The following is a 15,019-nucleotide window of genomic DNA, read 5'->3' on the forward strand; positions in this document are numbered from 1 at the left end:
TAGATAGATAGATAGATAGATAGATAGATAGATAGATAGATAGATAGATAGATAGATAGATAGATAGATAGATAGATAGATAGATAGATAGATAGATAGATAGACAGACAGACAGACAGACAGACAGACAGACAGATAGATAGATAGAGACCTTACACAACTGGATGTCTTTCCATGTCAGGGACAATGTTGACTCACTATTTATTTTTATTTCTTTTACCCCTCCAACAAAACAGACACTGACATTGAGATGTCTTTTGAGGACAGTGTGTTCATTCATGTAATGTACTTTCCTATGCTGTTAGTCGAGAGAGAATGTGAAACTGCTCCTTAGGCAGTAAGAGTCTGTCATCTAATAATGTGCTAAGTAGAAAAGCAGCCACTATGCCTCCGTTGAGCACTTTGTTGTCAGTAAAAGGAGGTCTTGAAAGAGCACATGAGGACCATAAGAGATGTGCACTTACAGGATTCATTCAGCGCACCCAAACCCTGGTGCTTTCACATTGCTTTGCCCTTTACTTTCATGTGTCACGGGTCCAGGTGTTCGCAGATGCTGGTACTCGTGTGAGTCACAGTGCGTGCGTGTGTGTGTGTCGTCCCTCGGTTACCTCTGAAAGAGACTGAACTTCCTAATGAGCTGCTTTTATGAGCTGCTAATGTGCATCCATCACAGTCCATATGCTCCTCAAAACCTCCTCTCTCCTCCACCCACACCTCCAAAACACAGCTGCATTTATTTTACCCCAGTCTCATACATTTTATTACCAATTCTAATTCTATCCATTCTTCATGGACTTGTGTCTCTGATTCAGGTACTGTATGTGATTTTCATGTGATTCTCCATCTTGTTTTTTTTCCCCCCATCTACAAAACATGTATTTTTGGATCTCTTTTTTCATTTATGATGTTTTTTGTTTTTTATAAAACAGATGTTGTAAAAACTTTCTTTTTTTATGGTAGTGTATTATAGTAAGTAAGATATTCCTTGGGTGTATTCATTTTAAAAGCCCAGTTTATAACACTCTTTTGTGGATCACTGAAAGCTGTGAACTTAATTTGAACCTCATTCTGAAAACACCATTTTTTTCTTTTCAAATATATAGGGGTCGTGCGGCACAATGGAATATTTTATTCAAATAAGTCTGGGCGCACATTTCTCTTCTAAATGAGGAGAGCGTGCTAAGACTGCATTGCGGGATGCGCTCCTCTCCGTAGCTGTAGTCTCCTGATTCCTTTGATATTAATCAGACTGAAGTGACCGTATATTGTACTCCGTGATTAAGGACAGCATAGCTTCCTTTCAAATTCCAATATTGCTTTTCTCTCTCTTCCACCTCCTCATTCTGAGCGCGGAGAGTCGAGTCGAGTCGAGCCGAGCCGAGCTAAGCAGAAACAGAAGCGCTTAGCCAGCCGTATCTGAGCTGAGTCTCATCTGTATGTGTTATCAGCCATGTCCCTAGGCTCACCTAGCCATACATTAGAGCTCACGCAAAAATGCAGGTATTACATAAAAAAAAGATAGAAGGAAAGAGAAAAAGAGAGCTGTATATTCTTCTCTAATATCCACAGGGACCTGAGTATGAGCTGATATGTATTAATTTAACATAGCATATTAAAAAAGTATCTTCACTTAAAAGTGGAAATGATTCTGAGCTCCGGGGAATGAAGTGAACTGATATATAAAAGCTTTTTTTTATCTTTTCTCTCAGTCCACAGACTGTAGATTTGCTTTACAGTGCTAATTCTCACTCACGTCCATCTCAACAGGAAGTCTCCACAGAATCCACCTGCATTTTCCAGATGTGTCTGGTTTCTTAAGGTTCTGCTCCATTTAAGGACGAGGATCCAAATGACGCATGACAATATAGACACTCATTTCTACATCTCTCCAGCTGTTTTACAAGCATGTATTCCTAGTCTATATATTTAGGTGGCTAAAGTCCACTCACTAGCAAAAAAAATGCGCTTTAAAACATTTATCAATAACTTTAAAAGCTAAGAGCTCTTAGAAATTAAGAAAAGGCCCACTGACCTGAGGAAGTTTGCATTGTCATTACAACTTGCTTTCATTGATTGTGTGTTTTTATTTCTTGCAAAATTAAATATTTGTGTGTTTTCTGTGATAAATTGAACATTTTTTTGCTGAATTGTCAGAATGACTTCTGTTAGCCCTGGAAACATGAATTAGTCTTTTGAGAAAGAATAATAGAAATACATTTTTGAGTAAATTATAGAAAAATATAAATTGTATTTTTGTCTCAAAGCAAATAAAATGCATCTTTATAGTATATATTTTAAAACATAGTGTGACTGGCTAAAAACCAACAAAACTACAAGACTGATTGATGATGTCAATTTACAGTTCAGCTCACCTGTCAGGCGTTCTTCTCTTGCCATTCTCATTGACATCCATCAAGAGTTCAGAAGAGTCGACGGGTGACGTGGTGCTTGTGTCCAGCAGGAGCTGCTCATGTTGGGCGAGATACTGAGCCGGGTTCTGCTTGGCCAGCCGTGCACAGTGCACCAACTCCCTCTGCAGTAGCGGCAGGTTGGCCTGTAGGGGGAGATAGTGGTCAGGTTGTGCTGCTGAGCAGATGTGACACTATGAAGCTGTCCACAGCCAGAGGCTCTAAACACCGTTTTTTTGTTTACTCATTATTATCATTACAGGTACATTCTTCCAAAATAAAGACACTCTTGTGCCGTTTCGAACAGCACTCTATTGTGACCCGAAACATGCATTAGTGCCCCGGGCCTTCGATATGAGCAATAATGGTCAACATAGAAAGTGACATCTTCAAAGCAGATGGTTTGGAGGTGGGGGGTGGGGTGGGGGGGCAACGTTCGCTTTCTTTCGGTCTCATTTCCTCTGCATCTCCGTCATGATTACTAGCTGGCTTGGCTTTCTCCGAAAGCACTCGGAGGCCTCGCCACTTCAAAGACACACGGAGGAGCATTTTCACAGCAGATGAAAGGTTTTTGTGAATCCCCATCCAGCAACAGTCGGACTATTGCAGCATCTAAACAGCACAAGGTGTTAGTTGGAGGATGATGTCTTTTCTTTCTTTCTTTCATTCCTTCTCTCGGGCCTGTGACTCTGATCCAAGACTATAATCAAACATATTTTCAGCTCTGGAATATTTTTCAGTGTACTCTCACAGTGTGCCTTTTCACTGATGTAATGGCTAAAATTAGGAGTAGGGCGTTGATTGAATATTGAACGAAGCACAATGAAAGCATAGACTTTAAAGGAAGCGTGGCAAAAAAAAATGTAGCCGTTGGTCATGATACAGAAACAAATCATGATAAAGGTAAATAAATTCAAGTTATTTTGATTCATTTTAATGATTGGGATTGTTTATAAAGGACCTCTTGGTTGCCAGCTGTATGAGGTAATGGTCTGTTAGTAGTTTATGGTGATAATTACCAGAGGCAGTGCAATTGCTTTGACCCTAAATGACCTTAGACTTTTATTAAATGGAGGTCCTCATAGTTAGTGGCAGTTCATATATAGCAGCTGCTCACAGAGTGTCAATATTTTTGTCTTGCTTTCAAGTATGAATATATACACATTCTTATATCAAGATACATTTGCTTGAGGAGCAAAATGACAAAAGATATAAAGTTTTCAGATATCATGCATAAAATAGTAATACAAAATCTGCCAGTGGGGTTATAAAAAACTTGTTTTTTAGTCATTTTTTATATAATATCTTAATATCTTTTATATTTAAAAGAAAGTTAAGATATTTAACAAGACAAATCATGAGAAAGAAAATCATTTTTGCAGTGTATTTCCAGCCAGTGAATTAGAAAAGTGTATTCATCAGAAAACGGTCAAATTTTTGTTGTGTTATAACTTTTATAACGCAATCCCGTTGCTTTATACGCATGCAATAATTTGATGTTTGCTTCGATTATGTCTGAGTGTGTTCTCCAGCTCCTGTGTGGTCCATTAGCACACAGCTATTTGGAAACCAGCATATCAAACACAAGCCGCAAAGGAGTTTGCCATGTACATGTAATCCTCACTTCCTCTGCACTGATAGCATGTGGTGAAGCGCCGACTATGTCACGCTGAGTACGTCTCTGAGCAATGAGGCACAGAGCCGCAGAGTAACACATGTGCTTACAGGCTTTATGGAGACTGCTGAACGAAACAGCGGCTAAATATTACAAATTTATCTGATGAGGAATCCATTTGGACAAATCATAAACAAAAGCCCTCGGCACAAAGGCCGTCAGCCGGCGTCAAATTCGGATTACATCATTAGCGTGATGCACGCTGCCCTTCCTGTAAACACTTCCCCGCAAAACCCAACTCTGACGGGAGGGTCGCTAGACAACATTAGCCTAATGAAAAAATGCTGCTAATGCACATTGTTGCAGCTGCGCTTCTGCACGCTTATAAAAGCCCCTGTTCCCACAGCCATATGGTATTTGTCATTAAAGGCTCCTTTGAGGAAAACCACTAAAATTAGACGAGAGGGAGAGAGGGAGCGAGGAAAAAAAAAAACACAAGTTGCATCTTTGATACCACCCCTCCTGACTGGATGATACAGTAACCATATGGTGTGAGAGAGCGAACGAGTCAGGGAAGTGTCCCTGTGTGCTTCTCTGCATCCGTCAGCGACCGGCGCGACCCCTAATGGGACCAATTTCTGCATGACAGAGCCGGCCAGTGGACAAGATGAAATGCCTTCGAACCGCACGCCGCGAGAACGGAGGACGCGTGAAAGCGACGGACCCCTTTCCATCATCATCTAATGGAGTAAACAACACAGATTTGATGCATCTCCACCGGTCGCTTATTGTATTTTTATGGAAAGGAAGACGGAGTAAAGCAGAGCATGAGAGAAAGATGGGAGGCACAGGGGGAGGGGGTGAAGGTTAGACAAAGAGGGAGGGGAACGGGTGCGTAATAGCTGTCACTTACTAGCGGATGAAAACGAATGGCGAACGATTGAGGGTGGATGGATACAGCAGTCACCATATGGATCAAAGCTCATGAGAATTTAATCTCTATCAAGCGCTGATGTCTATTTGCTACATATGTCATACATTAACGAATTATACATTCGCTCCGCAGGCTACAATCACTTTAATCTCGAACATGATAATGCGATACAAAAATGTGTCATGTGTAATTCAAATACTTCCCTTAGTCGAAAGAATAATATACAGAGTGTTTATTTGAACGGCCAACATAAACAGGCCCAGAGACACATTTGGCTGTAATGAAATGAGGGGCGTAGTGACAAATGGGCGGCAGAGAGGGCAAAGGTCGATATTCTCCCGGACAACAGATCGTCTTATTGTGGAAATGGTACGAAACTCAAGTCAGCGTGTGAGAAAAGCGACGGTCGGACAAGGGAGTCCATCGAGACGTATGAATAAATAGAGACATTGTGCTGTGGGACGGTCCCGTATGGTGCTGTTACACTGAGTAATGTGGGTTCACATCATGTATTTCCAAAGAGAAATTAAAAAATAGGTCCCAGTGACCAAGAAACCTGATGCCTCTTTGCTCATGAGGAAACCATGTATCCATTCAGGCCATTTAAAAGTGAGGGATGACAAAAAAAAAAAAAAAAAAAATCAAGAGCAGGGAGAAATATGTACATCTGTGCCTCAGTTGTTTAAATGCTTTCCAGATTGCTTGCTTGTGCAATACCTTCAGAAACGGGATGACAAAAGGTCGGAGTGGGAAGTTGGTCGCTTCTTGCAGTTTGGAGTGGAATTCCTCAATGGTTAGAGTGGAGTTCTGCAGGGAGAGAGGAAAAAAGACGGTGCACGCATGAATACATGTGGAAAACATTATGTGATAATATTACTTATTGGAGGCAAAACTATATCCTGCTGAAGATTGAATGATTTGAAGACTGTAATGGGAGGCATATGGATGGCTGTGGTCAAAGGCCTCATATGGGGAAGTTTGATCTGGTGGCTTTTACATGTGCACGCGCTGACCGCATCATCATTGCATCAACAAACACACAAATACATGGGCAAACACAACTACAGATGCAGTATTACGCCACGTAGCTTGATAAAACATGGCTTAAACATCATAACACACACAGAAGATATGCAGCTTTAAAAAAAAACGTGTCTTGTTCCCTACCAAACTGACATATATCTTACCCCTGTTAAACTTGGCAGTGTAAAAAAAATAAATATATATATATATATATATAAAAAATAGAGAAATTACTAATTTCTATCGCTTCTGCTCTCTGCTCTATCATCTTTTAACAGACTGATAGGAGAGCATTTTCAATTTTCGAGACGTTATTTCCAAGAGAGCTAGCGGAAGGAAAGATGGGAAGCAGAGCGGGGAGTCATACATTTGAGAAAAATACACAGGCTTTTTTTTTTCCTCTTTTCCCAGACCTGAATTTTGTTACATTAAGCTTACATCTGTTCGGCCAGATTGCAGCGGCCTGTTTTGACAGCCAGAAAGCCTCCTGAGCTTTTCTCCAGCATCGGCGGCGCTAATTAAGTGTGTCACTCTTTTCAATAAGGCAGAGTGGGGAGCGAATTAAAAAGAGCCATGGAAGCCAAGGGGACACAAGGAAGCCTCTGCGTGTAGACACAGCGAAAAATAAACAAATGCCCGCCGAAAAAAAAAAGAGCTTTCCTTTGGAATGGCTAATTAGAGCAGCCCTCCTCTAGAACAGGCAGCTATTTCACCATTGTTTAGTCCATAACTACATATTAATGAAAAGAAATGCTGTGGCACAGCTTATGGTGCACTAGTCAAGTGGATCTTTTTTTCTTCACAGTTATGTTGCTATCCTTGGCAACCATTTGATTTATCTCTGTTGGACAAGCCTTTATTTCCTACTTGGTGACATAACCTTTTTGGTGATAAAACAAATCATTTTCGACTGTCCTCAAACTTTTCAGGAGACACAACTATCACTAGTAACTTTTTGTCACAATATACTAGGGCCGGGTAATAAATATCGATTTCTCGATATTAATCGATTCTCATTTTTACGAACCGATATCGATTCTTAAATCTCAAGAATCGATTAGTCATCCTGTTTCATTTGAATGAATGGAACATTGTATCGCGGCTGCGCGCATCCACAATAATCTTTGTGCTTTGTTACTATTGATATGAAACAAAGTCTCAATTTTCAAATTACGTCAATTTTCTTTAGAAATTCAAAAACATAAATAACGTTTTGGCGCTGTGGCGTGAGATCGCTCTGGCGCAGCTCAAGAGAAGTAGCAGCGCTGATCTCTCTTCTGGATTAATAATACCAGTTACAGTGCAAAAAAACATGAATGCGCATCTGAAAGTGTATTAAAAGATAGAGTACAGCTTATCGAAATCACATTGATTCACTCAATCAGCGTTTCAACCGCGGAAAGACGTCAGTTAAACAGCTTGTAATCAATGTCATGCATCGTCATATTTACCTCAGAAAACCAACATAAACTCGTTAGTCAGCTAGAAAAAATAACTCTAGAGAGGAGCATTTTGCTAAATATATACACCATATTACATATGCATTATAATCTTAATGTTCTTCAATATTTAATGCATATTTGAATACATCTAGCAAGTTTTTTATGACAGCCACCATTTAAATGTTTATATTTCATATAATCTTATTATTATAAAAATAAATAAAAGTGCATTTAAGTGTTTGTATAGCTACAAAAGTTAATAATTACCTTCATATTAGGCTAATGAAGCCTAGTAGGCTACAACTAGACTCCCATAGTTTACAGCATTCGTTAAGTGATTTGATTTCCAAAAATAATCAATACTGAATCGAATCGAAATCAAATCGAATTGCAAGCTTGTGAATCGAAATCGAATCGAATTGTGAAATTTGTGTCAATACCCAGCCCTACAATATACACAATACACTGTTGAAAATCATCATTAAAGTCACGATGAAACGGAAGAAGTGGCAGATCTTTTCTTTTATTGTGACGTACATCCATGTGTAATGGCTTATTGAAAAAAAATTTACTTAGGGCACTGTTCAATTCATAAATAGTTGGAATTTGAGATCATAAAGTAATAAACAGAGGCAGATGAACATGAGCTTGCAGGGGCAGAGTTTAAGCAAAATACACCCCAAATACATGATTGGCATTCATCTGATCAGATTTAATTTTTTGGTTAAAAATGAAAAAACATATTCATGGATGTATCTCACAATAAGATCAATAACATGCATTTACGCAATAGATTGGGTGAATTGTAATTTCATGCCGACTTAAGCCACCGACTAGTGATTTCAGACTTACCACAAGTCCTAACACCAGCGTACGCACTCGTTCTCCTATCTCAGGTGAGATGTCATTGCCGAACTGCTGCAGTGTCGTGAGGAAGCGTTTGAGCTTGCTGAGCTGCCTTGCGCCACAGGCCGGCGGCAGCTGTTGATTGGCCAGTGAGGACGAAGATGACGATGAAGGCCCATTGCTGAAGCCATTGGGTGGAGATGGGGCTCCGTTCAGTGCAGTGGGAGAGTGACTGGTGCCATTCGTTACTGGAAAACAGAAATATATTATTTCTACATGCCACAAAAAGATCGTTGGCATTTATTTTGAACCCGAGTGTATTGAATGATCTAGACCCAAAACATTCCTCAGAAAGAAGCTGCAAGAGCATCCTTTGTCAAAAATGACATTTCCGTATGAACGCCTGTGACTGACGGTGCTTGAATGAGGCTCTTGCGACAGTGGAACATTTGTTTTGAATCAGCCACGGCAGCTTTGAGAAGGAAGCAGTGCGTTCCATACATCAGACATATTAAGTCCAGAGGAGGAGAAGACATGTGGTCGAGAGCCCCCCGTACCACGATGAGAAACATACGCGGCGGAGGGATGCAGCTTGGAATCAACGTCTCTCTAATGAGATTAGGCTGCGTGATAGCCTCGTTTGCCTGGCCTCCTTCCAACAGAACAGAAACGAGATACTTGAGCTGCATCTGGTAACAATTACATGGAGGGGAAATCAAAGCGCTTGCTTTGTTAAACCTTCAGAATGTATAATTAGAGTCTGCCTTTAAAAAGGATCCGGATTGCTTCAGACCCCGGCTTGCTTTTTGTCTCTTTTTTTTCATAAGCGCTAATTGCAGAGTCCAACTGATCTGTTTTTAGGGATGTAACATCAGAGAGAGGAATGTGTTACTGCTGTTGACGGCACACCACTGCTCAATTACACTGACATGGTGCTGGGAGGCTGCGGCACGGACGGCTTTGATAGTGAGCCACTCCAGCGCTCCCCTGAGCTGCCATGTGTGATGCTCTTTGTGGCACCAGCCAGCGGGCAGATGCAAAAATCTGCAGGTCAGAGGACGAGGGGAACTCATGTTCGGCTGTAATAAGGGCAGTGCAAAACTACATATTCTTTAAAAGATGATATGAATGGCTAGTCAACAAGTTGGCCTTAAAGCCTTGTATAATTTTACCACTTTGCTTTTGAAATCTTAATTCTGTGTTCTTGTTTCTGCATTTGTTTTGTATTGTAACTTTTTTATTTGAACTTTTATGTAACAGTGAGCATTAGGAAGGAGTTGCGTTTAAACAATAATATTTCAGAGCTCATGCAGACCTCACACTCAACATTTTGATTAGAATACATTATGTTCAATCAACTAGTTGCAAATGGTCTAACTGTAAAAGCAGTGCTGTCAACTAATTTATGCACCCAAAGCAGAGATCAAGATTCTACATATGCATATGACTCCCGTACTTCTCTCCATTGGACACAAACCCAGCTTCTCCTTAAGAGCATCTCCTTTAAACCAACTTGTCTGACATATCGCAAACTGGAAAATGCTGGAAGATGAAAATGGAAGTCCAAATATAATTATTTCAAAATAACGTAATGCATCTCTATAAACGCCCTCTCCATAAACCAAATGCAAAAAAAAAAAAACTGTACTGCAATGGGCTGACTTGGTTAAAATAGTTTGAATGCTGGGGATTTATTTAATGGGCTGCATTTATATTGCGCTCTCATAAACCCAATGGCCACCAAAGCGCTTTACATTTTTGCCTCACATTCACCCATTCATACACTCATTCACACACTGACGGCAATGTCAGCCATGCAAGGCGCCATCCAGCTCGTCGGGAGCAGCTGGGGTTAGGTGTCTTGCTCATGGGCACCTCGACTCTTGGTTGTGTGGAACCGGGGATTGAACCACCAACCTTTCGGTTTGTAGACAATCTACATGAACCACTGAGCCACTGCCGCCCAAAAGTGTGCATATTTACGTATGAATACTTTTCAAGAAAGAACAGAATTGTATTCAGTATAAAAGGTTTGCTATGAAAATATTTGTGAATATTTTATACTTATGTGGCATTCAGACACATTGGTTTTCTGTTGTGGTGTTGATGTATAGGCCAAACATCCAAAATCACATACTTCCCTACTATATAGACCTTATGCACCGAAGAAACGTGGGCGCCATCATCTTTAGAATATTGTCTTTGAACTTTCGTTTTTGCGGTCGCTCTGTATATTTCTATGGCATCGCTGTCGAGGAGTAATTAGCTGGTGAAGTGGATTTACTTATTGTAGAGTTAACAAAAGTTATCACGAGCATTGTAATGTTTATCATAAGCATTGACAAATGTCGACTGGGAATTTTTTTTTACGAGCAGTTCATTCATACCTATGCAAGATCGCTGTGAAAATACAGACCGGAAGTCAAAAGACAACGAGCGCAGGGCTGAAAAGGGGCGGGGCTACATAAGGTCTATATAGTAGGCAAAAAACAGTATGTGACAAAAGTAGTATGTCTGAATTCACAGTACAAAAAGAGTGGGCAAAACGTACCCTGATGACCTACTTTTTCCAGTGAGAATCTGAAGGGTGCATAGTATACGATGGACATTTTACTTTCCCATGAGGTCACGGGAGGTTTCATGAATGGTAGTGAAGTGACGTAATTGGCGCTGGTAGGTCACATGATAATGACAACATGGCGAATGTACGTAGGACTTCCAAATAACATTCATTCTACACGCATGGTCGTGAAGTAATTGTTCAAAATAAGTACCTACAGTCCTCAAGAGAGTATGCGATTCTGGAATCAGCCCTTTTGTAGAAGTACTCACATGCAGTTGGGGTGAAGGAGCTGGTCCTGGGAGCTCCCTGTGTGGTGGGGGGAGGAGGCATGGTGGGCGGAGTTAACCTGGACTGTGTTTTCACATCAGCAGGTGAGTCGGGCATGGTGGACCGCTTCTCAGTACGATCTGCAAAAGAAAAAGTGGAACAGTTCTTGTGAGACCTCAGTGATATCCCAACAGCTGCCTCTCCACAGCACCTGAGCTCCTGGAAGATATACACACATAGCTACATACACGATACACGCCTTTAGAGAGTTCATAGATAGTAACACCAGTCAAATTCCAGCTGTCATCCCCATTTCCCTAATGATCAAAGACACCGGCAATATTCTCATTAAAACGTTTCAGAAATCTGGAGGAAACCCACAGAGATCTCCAGCATCTTCAACAGACATCTAATGTCAAAAGTACCCTGTTCTTCTAGATTAAAAACTCGACTATGGTTAAGAATAAAAAAAAAAATAAGTCAATTGTGCACTGTATATTTAACTCACAGTCACAATGCACAGGTGTTATCATGTGTTGCTATGTGGTTTGAGAGTGGTTTCTAGATCATTGCTAGGTGGTTCAACTTCAATTTATTTTGTGTCAGTTAGTTGCCAAGACATACAAAAATAAAAAATCTGACTGCTTAGAAAAACAATAGCATTCCTCAATAAACCGCATCATTTGCAGTATCATTCATGTCTTTAAGAATTTGAACAACCCACAGCTCCGAGAATGCTCATAGCTCCTTTAAAATATACATTTTATTAGGAGCTTTGACACCGGAGGAACTTTTTCATAGTTCCTATAACTATTTGTGGAAGTATTCACTTTTTGGTGTGTTCGCACTGGAAATGGGAACAGCTTTTACTCTTTTTTGGGGGGACTAAATTAGCTTCTACTGTAAGGGTTATTTCACCCCAAAATGAAAATTCTCAGTAATTACTCACTCTCATGTTGATCCAACCAGGTTCATCTTCGAAAAACAAGAACACACTGGGCCGGCCAGTTTCGATCCATTAAGAAGCCTATATAGGAGTGATCCAGCTCTCAGATTTAATAAAAAATATCTTAATTTGTGTTCTGAAGAAGAACGAAAGTCTTGGGTTGGATCAACATGAGGGTGACTGACAGAATATTCATTTTGGGGTGAACTAACCCTTTAAGAGTAGGGTCTAACCCAGCACAATAGGAACTACCAGTGACGTAAGTGTGCGTTTAAAAAAAACAAACAAACAAAAAAAAAAAACACAGTTTATAGTCTTATTTACTTCACGAACATGGAAAACAGTGTTAGATGTACCAACGGCGAAGTCAAGCGACTTCTAAACCTTTAAGCTTAGGATATCCAATGTAACTTTGAAGGGAACAAGCAAACATGATTTATGCATTAAATATATAGTAACACCGGCCCTAGTGGCTAGTTCCTATAACTTAATTCCTATAATATCCTGGCGAGAAAGCCCCTCATATTACTACAGGTCTTTAAAAAGCTAAATAATTAGTAAATAGAAAGCTGATTATGGGTAATATCTAAAGAGACTTATCTACATCTCTTGAAAAAGAGGTCAATAGTAGAGATGGAGAGGTCTGTAAGATGCTACTCATCTGTGTCCTGCCTACTTCTCTATAATTGCTTAAAGCGTCAATGGTGCTATTGTTAACTAATGAAAAACAATTAAAAAAAAATAGTATTCATTCATTAAAATAAAGCTGAAATATAATATTAAATGTATTATAGGTGCTGAAATGATTACAACCAAAACTCAAATAAAAATGACAAAAGCACAAAACAAAATGACTAAAACGTAAACTTAATTAAAATGAAAACTGAAAATATATAAATAAAAGCTATGAGCAGTGACACTGATGGTTTTTAGGGCACGTGCCACGTGAGCATGCTTTTTTTTTGTCGTTAAAAAAAACCCTTCAAAACCCTAGATATGACCGCACATAACATGACATCTAGATAGCGTTTACTTCAGAAGGTCATGATTAAAGATGCGGTCACAGTGTCCTTTAGTTGCTGAACCTTAAAATTCTGCTTATCTATCAGACTTATGATAGTAAATTCACTCTCATTTTAGTTGTTTTACAATATCAGCATCTGTACTGACCTATCAGAACCCTCACACTCTCTCTTTCTTACATATAGACAGACATGTACGCACGCGTTGTACCAGCTGTGGGAACATTATGTGTCAGGGCGAGCAGCCGCCCTACGTCTGGGACGTGTAGCCTGACTTTCCTGATTACAACTGTCCTGTGTGTCCCCTAGACTCTGATAACAGCAGGGGCTCCTGTCTTTCTAATTCTCTTTCTCTAACCGCTATCTTTTCAGCACGTCTTACTCCACAGAAGAATACTAATTAAATACAGCCTGTTAATAACGCCTATACATCCCTTATAAAGATGACTCAAAGCTAGATTTGGGCTATTGTCTTAGGGCTATGTACACATTGCAGAATAATCTAAAAAGAAAGGTGGGTCCACTTAGACAACCATAGTCTGACCAGGAAAGCAGAAGAGATAAAAAGGGTGGGAATTTCAGCTACGAACGGCTCCCATTCCATAGGCAACTCTATGGCTGTATGTGTCCAACAGAACCTAAACATATGTGTCAGGCTTAATCGGCCCCATACTAGCTCCCCATGCACTCTCAATCCTTTCCCAAATTCATATGTCACTTGTGCTAAAAAAAAAAAAAAAGCTCAAGCATTATACATTACACAGGGACCGATCCATCTATCCCAGTCGGAGCTAACCTTTTATGACAGAATAATAAGCAGGGGTCTTTATTCCATGCCTACATCTGTGCTGATAAACAGTTCTGTATCTGTGTTGTCAAAAAATAAAGAAAAAGAAAATAATATAAAAAATGAAGGGATGATGGACAGACTACTTAAAAAAAAAACCAATGCTGGTAATGAAACATTATTATTTCTAATAAGGCAACTCTGCATTCAGCCTATGATATTCATTAAAAACACAATGATAGAAACGAAAGATTCTTGAGTCGGTGAAAGGGACGAGGCAAAGCAAAGTGGTTTGATTCAACATTAAAATCTCAGTATGGGGTTAGTTATTACCTTGAAATGTTAACAACGTGACAAGTCCAGGCACTATAATTTATGAGAGCCGCCGTACAAGTCTGAAATGAATAAAATAGCCCAAGCTCTAGTGCGAAAGTAATTCTAAACCAATATGCCTGTCAGATTATTATAATTGGAAAATATATGAAATCGGGAAAAAATATATATTAATTGTCCAAGACATGATAAGGTCTATGGGAAAGGCTTTTGGTCTTAGAAGCAGCCCAGGGCAACCTAAAAAGCAGCTTGTGGATCTACATGTGTAATTGAGGATTAACATCTGGGTCAAAGTTGGGATTGGATTGGGAATCGGGAAAAGAGAAACAACCCTGATACTGTACGTCTAAACCTCATCCTCTCTCCTTACCTGTCCAAAAGAAATGGATGATAGGAGGTACAGAATAGAACAGGCAGTAATCTGTTACACTTTTATGTGCATGTTCACAAGCATGCCGACATGCAAGCTAAGATTCTGACCCCGTGGAAGACACAGGAAGGAAGAAGAAATATGAAAAAGTGGTGTAAATGTGGAACGTTGTCCATTTAGTCAGCACAACATATCCATTAAGTTTCCTATTTCCTTCACTATTTTCTGCTGAAATATTACACATCAGACAACTTAAAAGCATTGCACTTCCTATAGTATGCGTCACCCCGTGTATAAACACCATAATACATCTCACTTTTATACTGGCAGGATGGATGAATTCCACATCAAGTACAATCAATGACTGTAAAAACCCAAGGAAAAAAGCATATTCAGATATTTTAATCACACTATTTCCATTAGACTAAGAGTGTGGGAATAAAATCTAGGTGTTACATACAGT

The 15,019-nt window shown here is 39.8% G+C and overlaps 1 protein-coding gene across 6 annotated transcripts in view; it reads right to left on the reverse strand.

Annotated features, from left to right (window-relative positions):
- runx1t1 (RUNX1 partner transcriptional co-repressor 1) overlaps window positions 1–15,019 on the reverse strand; it is a 137,166-nt gene that overhangs the window by 16,937 nt on the left and 105,210 nt on the right. For all 6 annotated transcript variants that reach the window (XM_089123278.1, XM_089123279.1, XM_089123277.1 and 3 more), the window contains 4 exons: window positions 11,101–11,238; window positions 8,275–8,516; window positions 5,675–5,764; window positions 2,373–2,554 (listed from right to left, as the gene is read on the reverse strand). In XM_089123278.1, coding sequence (XP_088979404.1) covers window positions 2,373–2,554; window positions 5,675–5,764; window positions 8,275–8,516; window positions 11,101–11,238 — 652 coding nt within the window. The remainder of the gene's footprint in view (window positions 1–2,372; window positions 2,555–5,674; window positions 5,765–8,274; window positions 8,517–11,100; window positions 11,239–15,019) is intronic.

Source organism: Pimephales promelas, chromosome 18 (assembly GCF_988280905.1).
Source record: "Pimephales promelas chromosome 18, fPimPro1.hap1.1, whole genome shotgun sequence".
NCBI classification, from domain to species: domain Eukaryota; kingdom Metazoa; phylum Chordata; class Actinopteri; order Cypriniformes; family Leuciscidae; genus Pimephales; species Pimephales promelas.